This window comes from Cataglyphis hispanica, chromosome 3 (assembly GCF_021464435.1).
Source record: "Cataglyphis hispanica isolate Lineage 1 chromosome 3, ULB_Chis1_1.0, whole genome shotgun sequence".
In the NCBI taxonomy this organism is placed as follows: domain Eukaryota; kingdom Metazoa; phylum Arthropoda; class Insecta; order Hymenoptera; family Formicidae; genus Cataglyphis; species Cataglyphis hispanica.
The window spans coordinates 3,130,290-3,157,400 of NC_065956.1; the positions used below are offsets into that span (position 1 = coordinate 3,130,290).

At 33.3% G+C, this 27,111-nt stretch overlaps 2 protein-coding genes across 11 annotated transcripts in view; one reads left to right on the forward strand and one right to left on the reverse strand.

The window, feature by feature from the left end:
- The window catches only part of LOC126848284 (probable beta-hexosaminidase fdl), a 37,374-nt gene that overhangs the window by 3,333 nt on the left and 6,930 nt on the right, over positions 1-27,111 (reverse strand). For 2 of the 7 annotated variants that reach the window (XM_050589058.1, XM_050589056.1), the window contains exons 2-8: positions 15,726-15,782; positions 8,711-9,029; positions 3,968-4,111; positions 3,321-3,422; positions 1,595-1,857; positions 909-1,520; positions 19-748 (exon numbers count right to left, since the gene is read on the reverse strand). In XM_050589058.1, the coding sequence (XP_050445015.1) occupies positions 19-748; positions 909-1,520; positions 1,595-1,857; positions 3,321-3,422; positions 3,968-4,101 (1,841 nt within the window). In that variant the 5' untranslated portion in view covers positions 4,102-4,111; positions 8,711-9,029; positions 15,726-15,782. Of the gene's footprint in view, positions 1-18; positions 749-908; positions 1,521-1,594; positions 1,858-3,320; positions 3,423-3,967; positions 4,112-7,087; positions 7,228-8,710; positions 9,030-15,725; positions 15,783-27,111 lie in introns of those variants that run through there. The other 5 variants (XM_050589055.1, XM_050589054.1, XM_050589053.1 and 2 more) reach the window with 4 other exon arrangements.
- On the forward strand, positions 7,590-25,367 carry LOC126848285 (uncharacterized). 4 transcript variants are annotated; one of them, XM_050589062.1, is made up of 5 exons: positions 7,590-7,839; positions 17,843-18,009; positions 18,814-19,473; positions 20,565-20,721; positions 22,056-25,367. In XM_050589062.1, the coding sequence occupies exons 3-5, from the start codon at positions 19,298-19,300 to the stop codon at positions 22,359-22,361; spliced, it is 639 nt and encodes a 212-aa protein (XP_050445019.1). In that variant the 5' UTR covers positions 7,590-7,839; positions 17,843-18,009; positions 18,814-19,297; the 3' UTR covers positions 22,362-25,367. The 4 variants fall into 4 exon arrangements, with proteins under 4 accessions (XP_050445019.1, XP_050445017.1, XP_050445020.1 ...); XM_050589060.1 differs by having other exon boundaries at positions 7,595-7,839; positions 22,053-25,367; XM_050589063.1 differs by having other exon boundaries at positions 7,595-7,839; positions 20,577-20,721; positions 22,053-25,367.

A 27,111-nucleotide genomic window follows, 5' to 3' on the forward strand; every position in this document is an offset into this window, starting at 1 on the left:
CTACGTAATATTATTTACCATAATCGTTCAGCGAATGCTGATGCCCTGGGCCATAGTCGAGGTCCCAAGGATGATTGTCCGGTTTGCTCGTTCCAGATCGCCGCCTCACCACCGAGCACCAGAGGCAGCTGCTGCGGCGGATAGTCTCTCCACGGACGATGATTGTAGACAGTTTGCCAGGTACGATATTCGCCACACGCAGCTTCGCCGCTCTCCCGCCACCTGCCGAAGCCGCAATCCAGGTACCACGCGTCCACATGCGACAGGATTACGCGGTAGCCATCCTCCAGCAGATCTGGCGTTTCCGGCCAGTTGCTGCCGCCCCAGGATTGAATGACATGAATTTTCGGATCGAAATACATCGTGATGTACGGCCTCTTGGTCAACGGCGAGCTCCATAGAATCACCGCCTTCGGCACTTTGTCGTGATTCGCCCGGATCAATCGTTGCAGCATCTTCGTCTCGAATTCCGCCCAAAGCGCGTGATGATCCGTCATATTCTGTGCCTGCATTGCCAAAGTAATATTGCCGTATTGCGCCCAACATTCGAGGTTTACCTCGTCGCCACCAAGATGCACTACATCGCGCACTTCGGTGAGGTCCAACAGCTCCCGGTACAGGCCTTCGAGTATCCGATATGAGTGCTCGTTTATAGGATTCAATTGGCCGCAGTTCGGCTCGCCACAATATGACGACCATGGTTGTTGGTCTACGCATAACGCTAACTCGCCGAAACCATGTTCCGCACCTGACATCATACATAAAAATATTATAATCAACAAACAGTTAATACTAAATAATAATGTAAAAATTCTAACAATCTTAAATCTTATAAAATTATATTAATATCCTCTCCCCCTCTATCTGTTTTCTATTTAAAACAATTTAAGATTTTTTACTGAACTTACCCCATTGCCACCCGGCGCCGGCATGAGCCGGGGAATCGATTTCGACGACGATTCTGACGCCGCGTATCCTCGCGTAATCGGCCAGATCCTTCACGTCATCGGGTGTGTAAATGTGATCGCCACTGTAAGCGCCCCACCTCGCCATCTCCGGAAATTGCGCTGAATCGAAAGGAAAACTTTGAGAATCGGTGAGATGCCAGTGAAAAGTATTGAGCTTCGTAGCCGCCATGCCGTCGATCACTCTCTTTAGCTCCTCGACGGGAAAGAATTGCCTGCCGGTGTCGACTAGGAGGCCGCGATAAGGGAATGTGGGTTTGTCCTCAATAGAGGCTCGTGCGAGAACGCGAAGAGCACCCTGCTTGCCGGCAGCCTCGTCCCACCAGATCAATTGACTGAGAGTTTCGAGGCCGTGTCGTACCCCGAAATAACTTTTGCCCGTGATCCTTGCCTCCAAGATCTTCCCTTTTGATGCAAGTTCCAGCTTATACGACTCGTCGGTGTCCAGAGACAGAGTGGTGCCCCGCGCATTACCGGCGCTTAGGTATATGATGAACGTGTCGATACCGGATCGACTTTTGGCATTCAATACTTTGATCAGACTTCTGATGTTCCCTGCCATTAAATAAATGTCTTTGAGATGTTCTCATCTCTCATGCTTCTCTCCTTTCAGATTTATCAACACTCACCGATGAAAACATCCTTTGCATTCTCCAGCAGATCCTTCGTCTCCTGATCGCTCGTATTGACAGTGACGAATTCGATTTGCTGAAGATGTAGGATGATACTGTCATCGCCGAGGATGACATTTCCAGTCGGTCTGGGCCACAATAGACGAGTGTTCCCTCCACAATGCGCGGTGCAGGTCGCCAAGGACGTCCTCGAGGATCTTACTGCTCGCCTCTCGCATCGATTTGCCACACACGCCCAGGACCATGGACTTTGAAATGTCCTGCGGTAAAAATTGAGTTTGTAAGTTGGTTCAGTTTACTTGCAATATTTTATATTAATATAATGTATGTATAGGATGCTTGGTAATCTGTGTGGCACTTGTCAATGATTTCAATACAAAATGTACAAACTTCAGTAGTAATGCAAAATAAATTTTGTAAAATCAATATATTTTTAATGATAAAATTAACTTAAAAAAAATGTTAATGACGATCTATAGTCTCACTTCTATTGTAAAATAAAATCAATATTTTTTTCTGTAAATTTTAATAGATAAATCCTGTCAGTAATAATATAGAGCATATCTATAGTGTAAAATTAAAAATATATGCACATTGTTGTTATCTTTACACTTCTTTTTATTTGTTTATAATAATTTAATATTCAATTAACACAACAATATGTTAAAAATTTAACAATATATTAAAATTATTTAACAAGAAAACACAAATTTTCCAACAGTGTATTGTTAGTACTCTAAGTCTATTGCTGTTAGTATCGAAAAATCTTTTCTCAGTTCTTCGCAATCTTCCAAACTTGTAGCCAAGTCTGCACTATGTCTCCGAAAGCAAAAGCGAGTCGTTTTCGGAATTTAAAGCTGGGAAAGTCGGGTTCGCGAAGCGGGTCGGGACAGATGCAACACAGCGCGCAAACAGTATAATCCGCGGAATACGGAAAACAATGGTGCACAATAGCGTACGCTTAATATGATGGACGTGTTCGGGCAAGTGGATTAAACGAATGAGTTTCAGAATGAGGTACGACGTTGCAAGAGGGGAGAAGAGCAAGACTAGGCAATTACACGAGAGAGTTCCCACATGAAAATTCAAGACATTCAGGAATTTGTTTACGAAACGATCGACATGTTGTAGATCGCGTCCAGATAGCGTCTTTATTGGAAGAACGATGTCTGACAGCACGTGACTGGTTTCGAAAAAAGAAAACAGAATATATATCTTATGTATAACGCGATATAACTCAAATATAATATTAATTATATAAGTTAATTAAGTTTAATTTTTCAAAAATATATGCAGATAAATAATATATTTTGATATACAGTTATTAAGAGACTTATATAACGTATATTAAGATAAACAGAGACAGACAGAATAATATTATGTATGTTATCTTACAAAATCTGAAAAATTTGTATTCTTTTTTTCGTAAAACACAAATATTTTTTTTCTGTAAAACTTCGAATTTAAATGTCTTTCTTAAAAATTAAAAATTTTTATTTTTAATAATAACTTAAAATCAAGTGTACGTATGATGTCACTCAATCTGTTGTAACTTGATCAAAATAAACTTCAAGGTAAAATATTTTTTTTTCTAAACCAGACACGTATCCAAACAGACCAATCAAGGCAGAAGCAGATATGAATTCGAGCTTAAGGCATCAGAAATACGCGGTACAGTTTGTCTAGCTTAAAATTCCATCCCCAATCAGAAACTGTCCGTTACCTAGGCTCTTCCAGATACTCGTAAAGCCGTTCCTCAGGTCCGATGGTGGTTTCATTACCCATCAGGTAATTAACCAAGCCGCGTTGCAAGTCCTCTAGTCTTCTTCGATGCGCGTTGTGACGCGAGAGAGAGAGAGAGAGAGAGAGAGAGAGGAAGTGTACGAAATAAATTTAAAATAAAAAACATGCAATATAAGAAAATAATCAAAAGACGCTGGGTTAATACATATCGCGACAAATAAATCTGGCCACGCGTTAGTAAAAATTAAAGAAACATTAAAATTAAAAAGAAAAAAAGCCTTTTGCGCTTCACATATGTATTTATTAATAGATCGGACATGTTTCCAATTTTTTCTCTAAGTTTTTTTTCATAAAAAAATAATATACATTAAAAAGTCAGTATACATTAAAGCTTGAGATAGCGGTGCCCAAAGGAAGCCGCTCACTTTTCTATATATAGACAAATGCGCTAACGGTTTATTTTAGATATAATTATTACTCGTTCTCAGTGAAACGTCAATTACTATTTTTTTTTATCCATCAAACCATATATATATATATATATATATATATATATATATATATATATACGAAGAAGAATAAATAAGAATAAATAAAATAAATTGCTATTTGTCGGAAATTACTCACCGACGAGTAGCAAACGGCTGCAGCGATGCGAGCGGCGGAGCATGAGCGTACATGGCGATCAGCAGAACTCCGGTCATCAGGACGAGAAAGAGGAGAACCCTCCTCATCCATCCGCTGGGCATGCTACCCACCATTCTGGCGAGTCTGCAAATAAACGAAACGGGAAAAATTGCGGTTGCTAAAACGCGCGGATCGAATGATCGCGTTAGACTGAGATGAATCTGTCGTTTCACCGCAAACGAGGCAACGATAACGATATCTCTCACACCTAAATCGTTTATCGTATTTCTCCGTAGTTAGATTCTGTAAACTGATGAGTAGGTCGCAACAGAAGTTTGCACTTTTATCGGCGATAAAAATGCGAACTTCTTTCATGTTCATTCTTATTTTTGATTAATATTTAATGTAACGATTATTTAATATTTTTATTATTTAATTTATTTTTATTATTTAATTATTTAATATTTTTTATGTAATTTAAATCGTCTTAATGCACGAGACAGAGAGATGAGCACATACTTAGAATCATAGATATTTAGAAATATATATCATTTATATAATCATATTTTCTCCATTTTTATTTCAAGTTAATGATGAATGTAATGTATTTATTTAATGATCATTAATTGATACCTATTATATGCGTAAATGCATTCTTATTTCCAGTCACATCACGGTATGCTTGTTTCAACTTTTTTTTTTTTACATTTCAATGTGACACGAAGACATGATGACTTACATTTACTAGCGCAACAAGAATATAGATGTGTTCCTATTCTGTGTGTGAGGAATCCCCAGATGGTGACACGTGAGAGATAAGACGTGATTTACGTGGAAAGCGTGTCTGCATAAAGACACGGCACGGTGTGTATGTATACCTCGAGATTAGAGACCAGACAGCCGAAAGGAAATGTTTCCCGCGTATTTCCGGCGATTCTTGCTGGCACGAGGGAAACGCGTTGTTCTTTTTCATCTGGCCGACACAACAAGAAAGACGGCGGCGAAAGTGTTTCGGACGCGTAAATGCACGCGCGTAAAAGAGCTTGCTTTCCCGCTTTATGATCTCACGAGAATTTATGGACCTTTGCCAGGCATCGCCTTTCCAATATTATGTTACATTTCCGTCGGAAACCCAAGCAAATTTTCATCCCTCGTGATGCGATCCGTCGAGACGCATCCGATGTTGCGGCTCAGTTTATTGAATGTAAATACGTTGAAGAAATTTGCGTAGATGCAATACTTCGCGTTATTTCTGGTGACCGAATTATATCGCAAATCTCCGCGATTAATAAAGATTTTGATGTCGCCAAGAAATAAAAAAATTCAAAAATTTAAATTAGAACTACGAAAAATTAAATATCTAATGCAGAAAAATGAAAAATATAATAAATAAATAATAGATTAAATATATATCTAATTTAATAAATAAATCCATCTTTCTTGATAACAGAATCAATCAATGAATGTTATTAGAAACAACAAATAAAAAGGCCACAAGGAGTAATTAATAAAAACTACGCGATAAAATTTAATAAATTGAAGAACAATGTGATTATATAAGTTAATAGATCTTGAATTATATAAAAATTAAACTACAAAATAGAAATTAAATTATAAAATAAATGATTTCTATTATGTTATATATTATATTGTATTCTTCTCTTTATTAAAGAAATAAGATAATCTCTTTTTTTCAGAAAAAGTCATGTTCAATTAGCAACTGCTACATTTCTAAGGTGACCGAGTGTTTATTTTGACCTCGCTCTCGTCGCATCGTAAAGAGAAGCAACGTCGTCGAGTGTTGCTACTTATTGCGGTAAGTAATGTCTAAGGACCACCTGTCGAATCGCACAGAAATACACTTTGGACGAGCCAAGCTCTAAGCTTAGCTGGTTCAGTTCTCGAAATATGAAACAGACGGGCTAGACGGTACTACGGTTCTAATTACTACATAGACAACACTTGGCACCTCCGGTGCTGGGCCCCGGGGAACAGGCACTTTGGATTTCGATACCGTCGTCCGAAATGAGTCACAATGTTCTACATGCTAATTTATTCCGTCGTAATCGTAAGTCTACAGTGTCGAGCGTGGCATTTATAAGAGAAGCAAGACTGGCTTTAACAATTTTCGGGCACTATTTTTCATTCCGCGTGCATGCCTAACGTGTTTTGCATTTAGGTAGTTCTAATGACATTCATGCACGAAGCCAAGACGGCTAAGCAAAATAGAACGATACAAAACCCCCAAAAAATCGATCGCGACTAATGGTAGATTGATCGATATCAAATGACCACTAAAAAGTTAATTCAGTAAGTAATGTATGCAAGAGGAAAAGAATGGTCAGGAAAAATTCTGACCAAAAATATTTTAAAAATATGTAGCATAGATAGTCGCATAACTAATTTTCTTTATCATAAATAAATAAGCATTGAAGGTTAAGATAAATGAAAGATGATAAGCAGAATTTTGTAATGTAGCAAATCGTTATTTCTTAAAGATATTAATATATTTAAAAAAAAAAAATAAGAATAAAGAAGTATATATTAAAAATATATATAACATGCTTATAAACGTTATATATGACACACGTCACAGACATATTAAATATATATATTTTTTTTAATGTTGCATGCAAATTTTATTTTTTTCTGATTAAAGAATATATTACGATAAAAAACAATTCAAATTATACGTAGTAAATGTAAGTATTTTGATTATAATAAAAATTATTAAAATAATATATAATTATTTTAATAATTACTACAATAAAATAAAATGATGCGCATAATATTCGACTTCACTACACACTCTCGATAAATTATAATTAAGGCTATTAAAAAATCAAAAATTAATAGGAACGTGTGCTTTTAATCTTTCCTAATTCGATTTCTCCTCGCATAAATTTCACTTTCTAAAAACAGACTTGAGAGTAACGATGCGAAAAACTAAACGATGCAAGTGCACACTGTCTATACCGCTGTTAGACCACTGTTTACACCGCACAGAACAACTCCTCGCATAAAACCACATCAATTTTCACATGAAAAACCCAATTCGATAAAGATCGTTTAAATTTCGCACGACACTCGCTCAGATAAAATACTATACCGTCGTGATACCTATGTGACAACATCGGGGACCACGGCGCAGAGACTGACGATCCAACACCGCATCGCACCGCACCAAACCACGTTGACCGAAATTCACCCTCGCGCGAACGGGTGGTTTAACATTACCGCCGCGCCGGTAGACATAAAACCTGCTTTCTCTCTCTCTCTCTCTCTCTCTCTCTCTCTCTCTCTCTCTCTCTCTCTCTCTCTTGAAGAACAAGGATGGTGACGGAAGAGGGTCCCAGGCGAAAGAAAGAGAAGCGCAGCGACGAGGGTGAGTCGAGAGAGGGTGGTCGAGAAAGTATGACGCAACGCCGACGACGAAGTCGAAGAAGGTGGGAGCGACGGCGGCCTCCGTTGTTCGTGCCTCCAGCACACGTGAACTATACCTAAATGCCGTGCCTGGCCGTGGGTCGCGTGGCGTAGCCAAGCAACGAATATGCCATGACCGTCGCCGCCGATAGTCGCCGACGGAACGGTACTAAGGACGGACCGGACACAGAATTTGCCCGACGTAGAACGGGATCGTCGTCAACGTCTCGCCTCCCCGTGCGCGCGGTCGAAATCGCGCGTCACGCACGCACGGCGGCGTCGCACCGTCGACGCCGTCGTCGTCGTTGGTAGTGATCGACTTGGACGAATGGACACCGGCGAGGATTGTCATCGATCGCCAGGGAAAACGGTATCGCAGGTGTTTGGCGAGCGACCGATCGACCAGGCTAACCAATGTACGACAACGTCTGTCGTACATTGAGAAAAAGGTTGGTTTCATTTGGCAAATTGACACTTGTCACGGGATAGGTATCGAGTGAAATTGAAGAGTAGCTAACACCTGATATGGATGGGTTTACCTTTTGAACAATTCGAGAAGATTAGTTTTACAGCTGAAAAATATCTAAAAATTGAAGATCAATTAACTAGAAACTTCTTTGAATAATTCGAGAAAAAACCAATGTTAAATTCATCAGAAAATTAAATTTAGATCAATTTTATCTGAAAAAAATAAATAAATAAATAAATTAGAAAAATTTAACATTGCATGCTTCAATTGCTTTATTGATTTTAAGTAAATGAATTAAGAAACAATGTATATTTGTTGATTTTTTTTATTTTAAATTTATTTACTAAATCAACTATAATAATTGTATTTTTTTTTCATCAATAATATTTTTTCTATATAAATTGAAAAAAAATATTTGTTAAAATAAAGATTAAAAAATATAAAATATTAAAAAGGGGCTGTTTAATAATAGCAGTATTTCGTGAGAGATATCTAGTCTTCTAAAATAAAATAGCTACTGCGATTAGATAATTAAACTACAGAATATTCAGATAATTTCAAGTAGGCGCTTTACCGTCACCTTGAACACCCTACATAAAGGTCACATTTGACACGCTTAAAGCACCGCTATTAATATTTAGAAGGAAGGGAACTGTAAATCATCATTTGCCTAATTTAATGACGCTTTAATCGAACGTAAATAATATCTCGAATTCATATCGTCTTAATCCGTACACAAACTCATAAGATTAGCAATGTCCAAGATCAATAACAATTAATACTCGGACTTTAAACTTCCGCTTCTCATTAATCGCAAAAATAATCGAAATTGTTTAAAAAATTTTGCGTACCTTATTTCCCCGTAATATCGACAAAACTATGTCGTCAGAAATATTTATCCAGCTACTATTGCGTACGCGAACGTGACATCGCATAGTAATGGTCGTCAGCACTTGTATGCGATGTCGTATAACATCTCCGCTTCTAAGGATCTTAAAATTATTCTCCGTATCTCCGAAGCGTAATACTGGCACATTGATGACGTCACTCTCTCGTCACAATCGTTAGATTATAAAATGATATGCTGGCTCACGTCTTGTGGCGAGTCATCTTGCCAAGGCTCCTCACGTGGCATTAAATCTTGTGACATTCACGATCACGGCAACCTGACTGTATTATAATTTTAATTATAGTAAATTACGAAATTCACCCAAGAGTCATTTTAAATACTTGATACAATGAAGTGCTTGTAGTATGTACGACGTTTGATGTCACGGCAATAAATTTGGAAGCACGATATTTCGTACAGCGGTGTCGGATTAATTAATGAAGAACATTCTTAGCAATAAAGATAGCAGTAAACTAATTGTGAGTTTATCTATATATCTAAAACAATCGCAAGATATAGTATCATTTCTTCGTTATTACGTAAATATTGCGTAATAATTTTCATTAATAATCAATATACAAAATAATCAAAATAATCAAAATACAAAATAACGATAAATGTTGCTGACATTAATGTTGCTGACTAAAATAAAATAAAACCGATGCGACGTATAATCTAGCTATTTTTATCTTTTTAATAAAAAATAATAAGCTAATAAAACATAAACCTATAATAAATAAAAGATAAATCTAATAAAAAAATAAAAGACGTACGTAAAGAAGCACATAAAAAAGTGAGTGATCAAAATAAACAGAAATTCAAACGACGAAAAATTCAGGTTAAATGGAAAAACCAAAATAAACATAAAAATTTAATTTATTATATAAATTTGATTTATTGATTCTTTTAATCAATATTTGAAAAAAAATAACTTATTGAATATATCCATTAAATTACCTTCCTAATTGAATACTAAAAAATTTAAAGTAATAACTGTATGATATATGTCATTCTACAATAATTAACTATGCATTTTCATTAGTTAAATTGACAAACTCGTCGCAGTAATATGCTAAGTCATTTAAGTAGAAGCGTATGATATATTTTCTTGGCTCGTATTTTTTACTGTTCCAATTATAATTCGGATTAAATTTAGTAAAATATTTTTTCAGAATTAATAATTTCACAAAAAAGAACTTCAAAGCTTTAGTAAATCAAAACTTTGTTAACGAATATTATTAAACTACTAGCTTTTGCAAATCTAATTTTACTTTTTTGCTTGTCTCTTTGCATCTTTACATTTCACAATAATGAGAGTAATTAATAATATTTTAATATAAAAGAAATATAACTGAAAAGTGATTCAGATTTGATACTTCACATGACAATTCGATACATGAATACATGATAGGTCCCTTTTTTTATCAAATCTTAAAAAACGAAAAATGCAACTTTTGTTTCAGTGATTATATTTTTTCAATAATTACAAAATTAATTTTTATTTAGCTATTATTTTATGTTATCGATCACAATCCCTCCGATCATTCGCAATAGCGTATAATAATTCAACGATAATATTCATCTGTATTTTAATTTGCGCCTTAACTTTCGCGATGCATCTCGCAATATTGGCGATTAATATTTGTCTCAAATCTTCGTGATCGCTATAACAGCCGTTTATAGCTCTTTTCGATCGTCGAGTTTTACGAGAAAAGCTTCAAGGGTATTATCTTGTTGAAGCTCGACTTCGGCCGAGTCGCAAATCGTGGGCGTCCAGTCGAGTCGAGGTGTTCGATACAAAATGGAAAAAAGACGTGGTTTTGCGTGGTCGAGGGCGAACCCACCCACAACCACAGCATCGATGAAGGCACATATACGTAGGTCTATATATGTATAGTGTTCGTAGACTATATACATATATACAACGTACACATATGTCACGTGCCTCTGACGCGTCCTTTAATCGATACACGCATGGAATCACGCAAAACGCTCGATGTCATATGCCCATCAGGTTTATTTAAAAGTACGATTTTGTTTATACCATGTTTTTACAACTTCAAAATTTTGTTTTGTTTATCTAATTGTAAGAGAAATATATTATTCGGGAGATGTATCGAAACGCTCTCTCTAAAGCATCGTGATAACGATAGTTTTGTTTATAATATAATTTTTGAACCTTGAAAATTTAATATTGCTTATCTAAAATTAATAGAATATTTTAACTCTGAAGTGAAAAAAACTTTTTGATATCGCGCTATACACAACAATAGTTTCTTTTGCTTTATAGTTTAGAAAATTTAAAATTTTAATTTTGTTTAATTTGTAATCAATTTTATCTGATAAAGCATTATGAGTTGAGAAAAAAAAACATTCTGATAACGTTATAATAACAACGTAATATTGATAAATATTATGATCTTCTAAATTGGAAATTATATGATTTTATTTAATTGACCTTATTTAATCAGATAAATCTTATTTAATCAGATAAACTTATTTTAATCAATGAAACATTGCGTAAATATTGTGATTGAGAAATACAGATATATCATATTTATTATGGTATGATAAACCATAATAAACCTTAATTCAGAAAGTCTTCGTGCTAAATTAATTCAAGGTAATCTTATCTTTCTTACAACTAGTTGTTTTAATTAAAGCTAATTAGAAATGACGAAGTAATTATATCGGATAATCTTTACGCTTTGAAAATAGCGTTAGGTAAGAAATTTTAGTTTCACAAACGAAAATCGCAAGACTTTTAAATTTTGTACGCAAATAAAACGACACCATTAAATTTAAAAGAGTCAGTCGATCCCCATCGCTTAATTCTGATAAAATGTGCTCATTTCGTGTTTATGATGTGTTAAGGAGACAAATTTACACACGATACGAATTAACATTAGACGTTCATAATTTTCGTTACGTACAACATATCATGTCCGGGAAACTAATTGGAGTACCGTGGCATTATGTGACAACTCCAATTAGCGTACCGCAGATAGTGCGAGCATACGCTTCCCTGTAGTTACCTGCACTCCTCGTTTAATTTACATCTCACTCTTGTGTCTTAAGAATAAATAAAAACGTTGAGAATTAACGGGACTCGAATCTACCGAGAGCTCCGTACAGAAGTTAAAGTATTTCATTTAAATCAGGAAGTCTTGACATTGTCTTAAAATCATATGTAAAAAGTGCTTCGTACCTATATTAAAAAGAAACCGTCAAAATATCTTCAAGTTCTCAAGTCTAATTATTATAAAATTGAACTAATTAATGGAACTTTCTAACTCGAGAAAGGCAATTTCGAGAATTTGTCGAGCAAGTCCAATGATTGCGACGACAGATTTTCTTAATTACTTTCTTCTCATGAAACTTTGTAAGTTTTTAAGAAATAAATTATAAATTTTAAAGAGTGAAGAATTATACATGCATGCATACACACACACACACACACACACACACACACACACACACACACACACACACACACACACACACACACACACACACACACATATATATATATATATATATATGTAAATATATATGTAGATATGTATGTAAATATATATATATGTATATGTAGCTAATCTTTTTATAGTAAATCTAACAAACTTCTCTAATAGAATTCATACCATTTGTACCGTTGAGATACACTCCGACATAATAATAATTAGTTCACTAATTACACAGCTCATGTAATATGAAATATCTACGCGGTTTTCATTACATTAATTACTAACTTGGATAAGTTTAAAAAAAATTAAGAAAGAATATATAAAAAACATTAAGTTAGAGGATTAAGGTCAATTAAAATAATTAAAGATTAAAAACTATGATGTCAATATCAAACAATATCCATTATGTGTATGAAAAAAAATCAATTAATTTTAATTAATAAATATGCGGTTCTTTTTTCTAGATTGTTATTATATTGTGTTATTATATTGTTATAAATAAAGAATGTTTAAAGATCGCGACGTTAAAGCATTACATACGTATTACCGTGCTCTAGATGTTTTAGTCGACATCGATCCTACCATTAGGTGCAGTATCTTTATAATGCACCGTGTTATAAAAGTATACGATATGGTATCAAAGATAACTGTCATGTCAATATGCCCGACTCGAATAAGAAACGAATGATCGACGCATACATTGACAAACGCGCAACATGAAAGTGTATGAAAACAATTTGACGAAATTGGAAACGAATGCATCGACGATCGAAGAAGTCTTGACATGCATAAATTCGCATTGTCGCCGGCGCGCAGGAACACTCCGGTGAATAATTTGAGAGTTTCGCTGGCCTTCGGAAAAGTTGCGAAAGTAATGGCACACAGAGAGAGCTTTATGTAGCTACGGCTTTAATGCGGTTAACGTCGCTAAATGTCGCTGGGTCATTACCAAGGGGAAGTGGCCCATAAGATACGGTGGGTTTCATTTAGAAGGGGACACTACGTCACGTGGTCACGGTGTCATTGATGGTTTTTTACCGTTCCCAAAAGCTATAAAGTATAGGCATGAAAAAAAAATGTGAATAATCAACATTTCTCTCCGTTCAACGGAACATTTAAATGATGTGAGCGACGTATTCTGTAAATTTTCGCAACTTTGTGTGAAATGGATAAAAATCATATGGAATTTAATTAATTAATATTTCGTTATTACTAAAAAAATTTAATTATTACCTAGTTTTTTCATTATTTTACAAATACGTAGAACGTATATTGTGTGAATACTATGAGAAGTTATAAATATTATGAAGACGATATTTCTCACAAATATCCATAAAGATTCAAATCAACGATGGCCAATGTCATAGATGATTTCTTTATTGTTTCCAAAAGCTATAAAATATATGCACGAAGAAAATCGTGAATAATTAAGAACATTTCTCCCTCAATAAAAATTATACGGAATTTAATTAATTAATGTTTTGTTATTATTAAAAAAAAAATTTGTAAAACTGTTTCCCAGTTTTTTCGTTATTCTACAGATGCGTAGAACATATATTATGCTAAATATTATGAAGACTATATTTTTCACAAGTATCCATAAAGATTCAAATCAATATTAACGACCAATTCTCCGGATATTGTTAAGAGTCTGCCTTGGTTGTTGAACGTACTAAAGAGTGGCTTGACTTGAAGAAGTGGATCAAGAGCACGGATGCGTTACGAACATTCCATGATTAATACAAACTCTCGGCAGATGCCTTGGGAAACAACAATCTTTCGTAGAACTTAATGTTTTACACTCCGTTTACCGTTTATGATCAATAATGCATAATGATACGTGTGTGTAATGATCTTCGAATTATATTTATTGCCTCTTCCATTATATATTCTTGCTATATATATTATATTTAATTATACAAAACATTCTACAAGAAAAAATTAATATTAATTAAGAGTAATTAATATTAACTAAAAAATAATTAGAAACAATTTTCCCATTTGTATTATTATCGCAATATTATCGCATAATAAATTAGATATGCCAATCATCTCGATATTTCAGAATTTTGCGATTCATATCAAAAAATTTTGATTATCTTGAATAATTATCAAAAAGTGAAAATTCCTTTAAAAGATCTAATCGGCAAATGTATGTATATAACGACTACAAAATACGGCACTATGTCGTGAGAGAATATCACGCTCAAGTATAGCCGATGTGAGCCAAGGCCGTCGATTAGCAAGAAAACCCGATTGAAGCGTTTGGATATATGATACTGATATCTCGTGAATTAGAAAGTAAAGAAATTCAAAAATTTATACTAATGTTATAAATAGCTTCTGAAAATATATGAAAGAAGAAGGCCGGAAAAATGTTCTAAAATTATCATTAATAATTAATTATTATTATCATAAATAAAAGTATTCATTATTTTAATTCAATAATTGTGTTGTAAATAAAGAGTATTATAAAGATGAATTAAAATTTCAGTCAAATTTAAGTCTTATATTTTTCATGAATAGTTAAATTGACAGTTAAATATTCCTCGAAAGAAATCAATTTTTTCCGGATAAAAAATCGAGATGTAAAAGCAATTATCTGTAAATATTTATACGAGAAATAATAACGTTATTTTTAAATAAAAAGTACTACACAATTGCAGAAAACCTAAATAAAGTTAAGGTCGGGTCGAGAATCGCGTGACATCGTGGCCTCCTCAGATAATCAAGCAAGGTGCATGGGTGGTTGATTAGGTTAAACGCGCAGCTGGATAGTCGGCAACTCTAGATCCGAATGAGAAGGTAATTTACTATAACAGTTGATTAGGTCAATACGTGGAACAATATTGCTAATATTAAACATGATTGTATCTATTGAATACTGTTTTAATGAAATGTCAATTAGTATTTTCGCTTCAAGCAAAAATAGCACGATTAAATGGAAATTTTCCTCTCGGATAAATAAAAATGAATAGGCAGAAATGTGTCGAAATATTAATGTAATGTGACAGATAATTGTCCATAATTATAATTATATAATGCATCAAAGTGCATAATTGAAAATTATTACGTGCAATTTAAAGTGTATCATTAATCATTGATCTTGTGTCAATTGACTTTTTTAATATTAACTGCCGACAATCAAATAACAAAGCGAAAATAATAAAATTACTAGAATAATTTAATAATATAGTATTACATATACAATAATTGAATAAAATATTACATTGTACAATATCAGAGACGTTACATATGATGACATCTCTTTTGCATTAATTTTTACATTAAAATTTCGTTAATATGTAAAAAACAAAAATAAAATTTGTTTTTTTCATTTACTAGATTAAAGATTCTTGCGAATTGATAGAATAAAGTTTCTGTTCGAGCATCTTATGAAACCATTATATTTTTTTTTTTATTAAACCATTTACATTTTTTAATTAAACATATTTAACATAAAGTGCGTCACATTTGTTTGTTCATATCATTTTGCATTTTGCATAGACTTACCTGCAATTCGGGCGGTCTCGCGAACTTCCTCATCTAACGTCTTTCATTTACGCAAATCTGCAACAAACATCATACATTCCCATTGTAAAGTCTGGAATAATACAATTTCGAGCAACGATCTCGTCTCTCGAATATACGATGTGTACGAGTTTTCATGCGGTCTCATGCGCACATTTTCAGTATCGATCTAGACCCGGCCAAGAATTACTTAAAATTCAGTACGAGTTAGCAATGATTCTACGGGTTATACTATCTTTTATCTATGTTCTCTTTGCAACGACCGAAGGCATAAGTTTAATAGTCGTTATTGATTAGTTCGTCGCATAAAGGGACACATGATGTCATCGTACAACAGCGTAAACTATACTCATTATTGATCTGAAAAAAAAAAATTACGTCGAAACAAATTAAACTTCATATTTTTCCTGATAAATTGATTTCGATTAAGCAATTATTAATGTAATAACACAATATAAATAAACATTTATAACATATAATATCAAACTAAAATATTTCCCCAATTTCTCTTAAATTTAATTTATATAATTATATAAATTGCATCTCTCTCTCGTGTGCAAAACTAATGTTTCAATTGCTATTACTTAATTTCAGTGTTTTCAATATATTAGTATTTCATAGGGATCGTTTTCATCTCGCAGATTGTTTCAATTAAAATATATAAATAAAAGCTTTGATGATTATAATGTTAATACAAATAAAGTCATAATTGAGTTTTATTAATAATATATATAAACGCAAAGCAATAAATATTTTTAGTAGAACTTTAGTGCCTTATTACATCCGGCTACAGCATTCATTAATACGCCAAAGAAATGCGGATATTATGCCGCTAAGAAACGAAGAAAAAAAAAACATATTAGAGTAGCGCAAAGTGGAATAAAGGCGTGGTTGCAAGTTTTCTAGCTGTCTCTATATGCAGTTTCGCCTTTCACAAATGTGCAAAAAATAAGGGAAAATTGTACTACACGCGTTATCTTGAAAATATAAGCCAAAAATATTTCTAGCGATTCAATAATCATGCACTCGTTGAAACTAGATAAATTTATATCTATAAGAAAGCAGGAAAAAAAACGATCGACGTATATTTATCGATTTTAAGATGTTTTTAAGCTTCACCAATGGTGTAAGAAACCAACAAATTTTAACTCTTGCGTTATTATATCTATCTTCAACTCAAATTAAGTTTTAAACAAAAAAATTTAATATATTATAGCATTATATTAATGAAATAATAGAGTAATTTATATTAATAATATATTTGAATTATATGTATATATGCATACATTATATGTTTACTATAAAATAAATTAAAGATTTAAAATTTATTTAGAGAAATTTTTTTGAAAGGTTCTTGAATAAAGTTTAAAGTTTGAAATTTTCTTTTCCTCGATCTTTATATACGCATGCTCGCATAAAATATTTTAGCCACGGTCTAATAAATTAACATCAAGTGGATTATCCTTGAAATTAACCATCGTATCGGGCGGCTCAAAATGAGTATCGATCGCTGTCTGAGGGTGGAAGGACTTTCAGGAGAATATTTTCTCTGAGATACTCTGATGATATTTACTTTTTCAATCGTCGTCACAAGATAAACAAATGTAAATAATATCGAAAAATATCAATATTATACACGTTATTTCATCAATTTCGAAATATATATCCATGAGCTAGAAACTGCATCTCGTTAACGCACTTGTCCTGAATTCAAAGTTTATTCAACGAAATTGAAATTCTTATAAGTAAACATTTGATGTTCTGCTATAAACTAACGAAAATAACGAAAAAATAAAAATCACGTAAAAATTAATGAACAAATTAAGAAACTAAAAATATTTCTAACGGTTCGTTATTGATGTACATTGTTGATGCATTCATTGTTATATACAAGGTGTCCCAAAAACATTCGATCAAACGTTAACAACTATATTCTAGAGATGAAAATTAATTTAAAAAGTTTAATAAACATGTTCAAAAATCAATCATTAACAAGCTAATTATATATAAATTAATTATATATATATAATATAAAAATTTGATATGGATATCATTTTTCGTTTGACAAACAAGAAATTATAGAAATCGTTTATTTATAGATTGTGATAAGGAAACTATACGAGACGAGTTCTGACAGAGGACGAGGCTATCGGCCAAAATTCGACATGCCGGAGAAACGATGACGTGCGCGTTTCACGCGCGAGTAAACCTGCCGCCGGAAATCCGTAAAGTCGAGCGATCGCGGGTGGTGTTCCTCACACTACACGTGAGTACATTGAGGAATTCAATTTGGAGCATTGGAATTCCGCGTGAATCGCATCGCGACTCGACTCCGTAAAAAGGCGAGACACGTGGAATCGCATTGTCGCGACACGACGCGAAGTGATGTGACGTCCGATTCGAGGGAATTTTATCTGTTGCGACAAAAGCGCGTCGTAAAAATATCTCTATTTAACGATATGCCATCGTTAAACAAAGGCAATAATACGGGTCATGGATTGTAAAGAACGCCTATTAAATTTGCATAATTCCGAGTCGAAATTGTTGCTTTTTACTCGTTAATTTAACACCAGTTTAAGTGCTTTTTTGGACATTATTCTTGTCACATTTGTGTATGTGTTCGTATTCAATAATATACTCAATATATTTCAATATATTTTAATATACTCAATATATATTCAATAACATTAAGATACATAAGTAAAATATTTGATACATAAATTAGACTAGAATTTAAGACAGACTCTAATCTTCAAAATTGTAATAAAATATAATGTCATATATTATGCACAAAGTATATGATTTTCTACGTTTTTCTTCTAAAAAATTAAAGTTAAACCTTCCTACTATCATGTCTCATGCCAGTACAACAGTGATATAATTGACTTCTTTTAGAGCGCGAAGAGAGAAAATTAATTAAAAAATGTTATGTGCATTTTTTATATAATTATATCTAAAAAAATTATGACAGATAAATTGAGATATAAAAGTGGCATTTATGCAAGAATTATTAAAAGATAAAAATTATGCATTTCCCAAAAATAATATAAAAATAATGACGATGTTTCAGATCTGAAGTCCAATTCATCCGCGAAGATCCCCCCGAGCGATCTAATCGATCGTAATGTAAAATCGATCGTGCTCGGGGGGAACAGAAGAGAGGAATGTATCCGGCGGGCTTCTTCAACGAAAGGCGTCTCCGGAAAAGATAAACTCTTTCTCGGGACTATCAGCGGCAATCTCAGAGTAGCACGGATCGAGATTATCCCGTTCTCAATCTTCGAGATTATCCCGACTGATAACGAATAGCAGTGGTACTCTCCCTCTCCATCTCTCTTTCTCTCTTACAGCAGTTATCATATATATCATCGATCTCGATGCACGAGATCTCTCTGGCGAGCCTAACGAAGCGGAAAGAATTCTAATTCTAGAAAGAGAGGAGGAGAATAATTAATTTCAGCAACGCTAATTAGCCGCTATTCGATGCTATTTGCGAAGAACGGAAGAAGTTGCGATTAGGATCGGCCTTATCGGACGACAATAAGAACAGGATAATGCAGAAGATAGCGGTGATGACCGCAGTGCAGAAGGCTCATGGCTTTCATAACGGTAGCAATGTTTATGGGGATGCGAGTAACGCCCTGCCGGATTATAACGATTCATCGTCGACCAGCAAAAGCGGTCATTTCGACACAGATCTGCACGGCAACGTTAACATTCTTCTTGGTGGGTGAGTAGCAATCGCGCCGGCCGATGTTAACAAACATTTTTGGTTCGGAAAGCAAAAGATATTAAACACTTAACTCCGATTAATGCGCCTCTTCTAAAAGTCGATTTCATTTCTAACAAACAATCCTAATCAATTCCTTAATGTATCGTGGTCTATATGTTAAATTAGATCATTGTATTCATAAGACCTGACAAACACAACACTCAATTGCCTAGATAGCCAGTGATTAAAAATTCAATGATTATTCCGAAGAATAATAGATTTGATAAATACATTAGAAATAAATTGACTATTGAAAAATGCGGGCATTTATTATATGCATACGAATAAATTTACTATTTATATCAATAGCAAATTGATGTCATACGAATACAAATAAATAAATCGGGTGTGTGAATATTAACTATATTGGTACTATATATTTTTTTTTCTTAAACATTTTTTTTAATATTAACTATTTGGTAGAATATTCATGAAAAATATTTAAAATTTCTTTCTGACTACATTTGCAAAATAACATTACATTTGCATAATAAATTTCAATCATTTCAAAAATTTGAAATATAACAGGGTTTACTACAAGTAAATGTTAAACATAAATAATTATCGTAATTAGCAATTGCATAGTAAATGCATTATGCATTGTAGGATGTACTGAAAGAGAAAGAGAGAAAAGTACAAGCTATTTGCTTTTTAAACTACTTGTCACAGTAAAACTCTTTGAATGAGCGTTGAAAACATGGAAAAGTTAAACCAATAATCGTTCTGTTATCCTGATACCTCTCAAATAAATACCTGTTTTGTTATCTCTCAAATTAACATCTGTTAATTAAAGTATAAGAATTCGTTCAAAGTATTTTTGCGATATACAGTTTTTTGTCCAATTGAGAAAGTTATCCGTCAAAATGTAACAGGTGTTAAAAGTAACCATTTTATATCCAGACGCGTTTTAAAATTTTCCATCGGGAAAAATCGCACGCTCACTTTTTCACCTGCCCTTTATAACAGCCTCGCTTTTTCCGCCGGGCGTACGGGCACCTTTTTGCACAAAAAGCACCGTCTAAACATCCTCTATATTGGTTCGCTTTTAGCGCCATGATCAGCGGCGTGATCATGATGGTGGTGCTCATATGCTACTGCTGTCACAAGAACGCCCGGAAGCATCGACCGCAAGAGTACTCGCAGTACTGGAGGACCGAACCAGACATTCATAGTCTAGAAGTCTTCACCATGGATACACATGCCATGGTAAGTGAGAATTTCTAATCCAAAGATTAGTTTCATTCGTAGATATTGCGAAAATTGTCTCCGAAATTACGATCCTTAATGTCAATTTTGACAAATAAGTCAGAAATAAAATTTTTGTTAACTAAAATAGTGTATCATAAATTTTATTAACTTTCTCTGTTACAAAATCTGCGTTAGATTTGTTTAAACATTTGTTAAAATAAAAAGAAAAAATGTACGTATATAAAAAAATAATTTCAAAAATATTAATTTATATGTTGAATGTCTCTGTGTGTAAAAGTATTCGTGCAGCTTCATATTTTTCTGTACTGTATTTTAATTACAGCACGTTTTTTATACGTCGTGAAATTTAAAAAGTTCCATAATATATCTGTGTTTAGAATTAAAATAAAGTCAGTTATTAAAGTCAGAAATTCACCAAGATATAGCGATCTGTTATCCGTATACGCATCTCTGACGTTTTCATTCACGGATAGTCCTCTATTTTCGGTATTAAAAATTTCCATAATGAGGTCTCGCTGGACGTTTTCCAAATTATATCCACATTTATCCCGTAGCATCTCTTCCGAAAATACTTTTCACTATGTCTGGGACACTTTGCGTAATGTTACATGAAGCTACTCTTAAATCATACCATCTACTCGACGTGCACACCGCGAGTCGCTATTTCCACATACCGACCTTTTACGCAACCTCTCACAGTCGCTCACCTCTCTGTGGTCGCAATTAAATAAAAATTCGCATATCTCTTAGAAACCACGCCCTCATGTTATATGTAAAAATACGTCGCGAGAACAGCGGCTGGAATTGTGTCTTGCAATGCGACAATGTGCGTATTTCGCACCTTCATCTTGAGAATGTCCTCAAGTTCACAGACACTATGAAATATAAAGATAAAACACAAAGAATAAAAAATAAAATATAACATTACCAATATGTAGTGACATAAAAGGATTGTATAAAATTTTTTTTTTAAATATGTAAAAAGATAAATATAATTAAAAGAGATAAAATATAATTTAAAAAAGTATATATATACATATTTATGTCTTTTTTAAATTATATTTTATCTCTTTTAATTATATTTATCTTTTTACATATTTAAAAAAAATTTATACAATCACTTATGTCACTCATATTATAATATTATATATATTATATATATATATATATATATATATATATATATATATATACACATACATACATACAAATATTTATTTTTATTACTACGCGGATAGTTTATTAATACATTATTTATATTTTATATTTATATTTCTTGCTCTTTATATTTTTATTTTCTCACGTTTCACTCATACGTCTCTCTCCAGCAGTGTCTCGAGAGATCGACGGGAACTCAGGAAGAGGGAGTGCCCGCCTCTCTTCCGCCGTGTCCCGTGACCTCGGGCCCACCGCCGACTTACGAGAGCCTCATCTTCGACCCTCGGGCACTGCCCTCGCCGACCGACAAGAAAGACGAATCTGACGATCCCGGTAGCATTATCTCGCCCCCGGTGAACAGCTTACCCAGCGAATCGGAGGCCAACAGGATCAACAAGGGAGAAGATGTCCCGAGGGACGATCAGGGTTTGCCTTCCTACGAGGCCGCCCTAAAATTAGAAGCTGACGGCTACGTTTAAGGACCGGATAAAGATCGGAAACTGCTTCGAACTGCGGATCACGAGTCGTGAAAACTTTCGCCGCCGAGTCATGGATTTCAAGATGAAATACCATGATCGACACATAGGCGACTCTGATTGGCCGTGAATGACGGTTGTCGGCAGCTGAAGTTAATATCGACGCGAGAACATCTCGTAAAAGTTGCCATTCCGAACAGCACAGATAGCTGAGATTAGATTCTTAATAAAAAAAAAAAAAATCAAAGACAAAAGAGCTGAAATAGTTGAGCTTATTTTCCAGCTCCAATTTTTCATTCAAAAATAAGATGCAAGAGAAATTTTGAGCTCTTTTTCGGAAAATGTTGAGAGAAGTTCTCTCAAGAATCTTTATGCTTTTGATTTAAAATTTATAAAAATACAGAATGATTTCAATCAAAGAGATAAGAAAAGAAAGAAAAATAAGTAGATTTATTTTTGGAATCTAGTTATAAACGGAACATACATATATATAGAGGAAATTTTATATTGAGAACATTCTAAAAAAGAATTGATAAATTTTTTCTCGTTTGTTGAAGGATTTTCCAATAATCTTAACTAGTAAAATGACAAATTGCAAACGATAAGTGCCTGGATTCGTTCTTTTTCCGAACGTTCATAAATGAAAGATAAAATAAAAAAAAGCATTGAAATAATTTTTCAAAAAAAATACATACTGTTTATTTTTTTCTTTAAGCGAAATGTAAATCGCATAAAATCTTCGAGTGATTTTCGATCGATAAAATAAGAGAAAATTTTCGTAAAATGCAATATCTCAACTTTTCTATTTTTTGATGATCTCTATGATTACATGCATCGATAATATTTTAAATGTAGAGGCTGTGTGTCGTAAGAATATACATATATTCAATTTTAAATATAGAATACGCCGGAAAAGAATATAGATAAGCGCGCAAAATATAAGTCACAGTATATGTATATGAAAACGGTACGTATATAAATTATGTAGTCAGGCAGCGAAGGGAAAGACCTAATTTCACAGGTAATTACATTTTATATAGGTACTAAGGAGAGAGAGAGAGAGAGAGAGAGAGAGAGAGAGAGAAGAATTCTTAACGGCATATTTTTCCTGTCGGTCATTAGTTTAAGAGAGCAAGAGAGAACGTATACATAAACACGGCACCGTTAGCTTAGTGTTTCCGTATGAATAAACAATACGCATCGCGATAACGTAAATGATATTTTGCAAAATGGTGTATGGCATATCGCCTAGTTTATTTGCATTTCTCTGGGAGACTGTTTCAAAGCCGTATCATTTCACACATAATTTTTCTCTGTATGATAGGTGAATATGTGAATAAAGGGCTGCGCATTATGTACATTCGATATGTATTTTCAAGCGTGCTGCGGCACAACAATCGCAAAGATGATTTATTATTATGTCGACAACACGAATATTATGCACTGAGTATCATCGATAAAATTGTGCCCGATGACGAACAAAATTATGCCGATTCGATTCATTTACATTAATATAAGATTATTGCGCGCTCAGCAAATTTGCAAATAAGAATTTTTTGAATTTCTGTCGCTTAATTACAACTGCAACAATAATATTGATCGACAAAATAAAATCTTTTTTTTGCCTTAGATTTTACCAAGACATTTCTAGTAGATTTTTTACCGCTGATTACGAATCTGGCTAATAATAAAAATGCCGTGTCACATTAACTTTTTGAGAAAACTTTAGTCAAAATTGCTAAAATAGGCATTTTTAATACTTTTGCGTGAATTATATTTTTTGATGGGGAGACGTACAGACAGCAGCGACCAGAAATAATTTGATAAAACTTGCAAAAAATGTCTTATTTTTTCGATCAGTGTAATTAACGCAACGTGCCGTTAAAGGACGGCGATATAATCTTGTGTAAATAATAATAATCTTGCTATATTTCTCTCGCCTTGTATATATTTAAACAGTCGAACCGTGAGATTATTTCATTACTTTATTGCAACAGCAATTAGCCGCAGACAGATTCCCAAAAGAGAACAAGAGTGATAACCTTGATATCTGAGGAAAAAAAAGTGTTTGCTTGAAAAGGCACTTTATCGAACGAAATGCGTGTTTTACCGAACTGGCTGCGATAAAATATGATGCTTTTGCTAAGAGCTATCTTATTTAAGGAACGCGATATAGCAACGCGAAAGTTATGCAGTAAAAGCCTTAATTGAGTGGTTGAGTGATCCATTAGCGTTAACTATTATTCATTAAATCTTTTTTCTATGTCAGCGATATTATTTATGTATATTACTATTAAAAGTACATGGTCTAAAGAGGAACGATCGTAAAAGACTCCAATCGTTGTGTTAATCGTTCGAAGTTGTCGATGTAATTTTAAAATAATAGCCTGTTGCATTTTACAAAATATGTTAATATAAAGAATGAGAATCCCGGGAATCCACTTGTTTCCAATCTCTTGTAGATTGCAAAATTAATGAGTGTCAAACCTATCTTGACATTTTTGTCAAAAGAAAATCATAATGCATCTCAATTGAAAAATCTGTCGTTAAAAATTAATGCTAGAGAAAAGTAGGACATCTTATATACATCATAACATGTTTATATGATGTCATCTCTCGATTGTAGGAAATTGACTGATGTGATTGCGATAAGGAAATAACACAATGCATCATATATGCATATCCGACGATAAATACGGGTAAAATACCGCGATATCGACGAAGCATCGCAAACTATAATTCAACAATGATTGCACTGTGTCAATGAAGATAAATCTAAGAGCGTAGTTACGTGCACGCTATCACATGATCGGTGTGATTCATTAGGCGCACGCGTGCAGAGAGAACGACGGATACAAACGCGCAAAGTTACAAATACACATATGCTCGAATAGAAACAGTTCTCATTTTATCAAAATAAAACAAAGCTTGACACATTTCTTTCTTAAATGATTAAGGAACTCAAATTTTTCATATAGAACTCTAAATAAAACACAGCATTAACTTGTTTCCTTTTGTTATTTATTAAATAATTTATAAATATTTTGTAAACAGATACAAATTGAAAATATTAAATTAATATTGATTTGTTATTTTAATTTCATAGCAAAGTATATATTTTCAAGTATTAAAATTAATCTTTTATATATCTTTTAATAATGAATGGCTAAAAGATAAAAATCATAAAACTAATTATATTAAAAAAAAAAAAAAAAATATGCGAAAGAGAATCAAGTATAGGAGCGAAGAATAAAATAACATAAGCTTTTTAAATCAAAACGGCAAAACGGCATCGAGACGACACAAAATTATACACCGTGACGCGAATAATTATAGAAAAGTGCAAATTACGATTTAGCCGTGCGTTACTTCGCCAACGTATATTTTTGCCGCAAAATAACCACTTCGTCATCATAGTATAATATCCGACCCAAAATCAATATTACGTCACAGCGCTTACGATTGCGCGTAACCAGTAGCCTCTCATCACTCGACCTTTGCGAGATATGAAACCAAACTGAAAATATAATAATTTTCACTCCGTAGACTGTAATAGCGGGAACTCTGCAGCAAAATCCTACACTCCCGTAACGAGTTCGCATGGAAATACCTAATTGCTAACGATACTACGCGAACGTTCCGCATGCGATTCGCTTCGGATATGTCGTAATTAGATTAGATTTACACTGAATAATCCGTGTTTACATTTCCCAACGGTGTAACGCAGAACTGTGCCACTGTGCTCCGTTATCAATTTAGCTAGTCGCACGACAGCATACACGCTTCCACAGATAAGCCGGTATGTATTATATTTATATATATATATATATATGATACTTTTTTAGAATGCATATATTGCTGCTGTGAAAGATACAGCAGAAAGGGAGATAGATGTTTGTAATACAATCCGATAACGTTATGGCAATAACTTAATTGTATGTTAAAAAGTAAAAAATTATAAAAGCTTTAAATCAATAATGTATAAACTAGAGATTAAATATATATATATATATATATATATATATATATATATATATATATATTAAACAAAAAATTCAAAAATGCATATCAAATATTAATTCAAAAAGCCCATTAAAATTGAGAGCAATTTTGGAACAAAAAAAATTTTTAATTCCTTCAATTTTTCCAAAAATTTAATTATTGAAAGAGATATTTAATATTTTTTCAACATTTGCAATTTTAACTGTTGGATAAAAATGATATAAGGACAAAGATAAATTATTAAATAAAATAAATGCTGTGCATATAGAACTCTAAATAAATTTGCTAGTAAAACGATTGCAGAGAGAGAGAGAGAGAGAGAGAGTTTATTTTTCTCTCTGGACTTTATAAAATATATTGTCGGGCAATTTTCCTTCATGGCTCTTCATTAAGTTTCAATCAACCATAAAATGTATCGGTATTGCTTGATGCGCGTGTATGTACACATGCATTATTCAATATATAAATAGTTCGGCAATTGTCCCAAAAATAGAATAACTCGTTTCGTGCAGCATTACAATGTATGTATGTACATACATATTGTATGTACGTATTGTATATATATATATACCCGCGAGGCTTTAGACAATATGGAAAGATAACAGAATCGACAAACGTAAAATGATTATACATGTAAGAGATAATGGGATACGGGGGTTAGGCTCATAAGCATCAATAACACGATTTATGTCATCGCTCTCAATTAAAGCGACCTTTACACTTTCATATGCGTCTGTATCAACGGTGACGA

What these genes read in the sequence shown, in the direction of transcription:
- LOC126848285 (XM_050589060.1), top strand. Translation starts at nt 19,298, where the DNA reads ATGCAGAAGATAGCGGTGATGACCGCAGTGCAGAAGGCTCATGGCTTT. An exon ending in GTTAACATTCTTCTTGGTGG is followed by an intron (nt 19,474 to 20,564) that starts GTGAGTAGCAAT and finishes GTTCGCTTTTAG; the next exon opens with CGCCATGATCAGCGGCGTGA. An exon ending in CCATGGATACACATGCCATG is followed by an intron (nt 20,722 to 22,052) that starts GTAAGTGAGAAT and finishes GTCTCTCTCCAG; the next exon opens with CAGTGTCTCGAGAGATCGAC.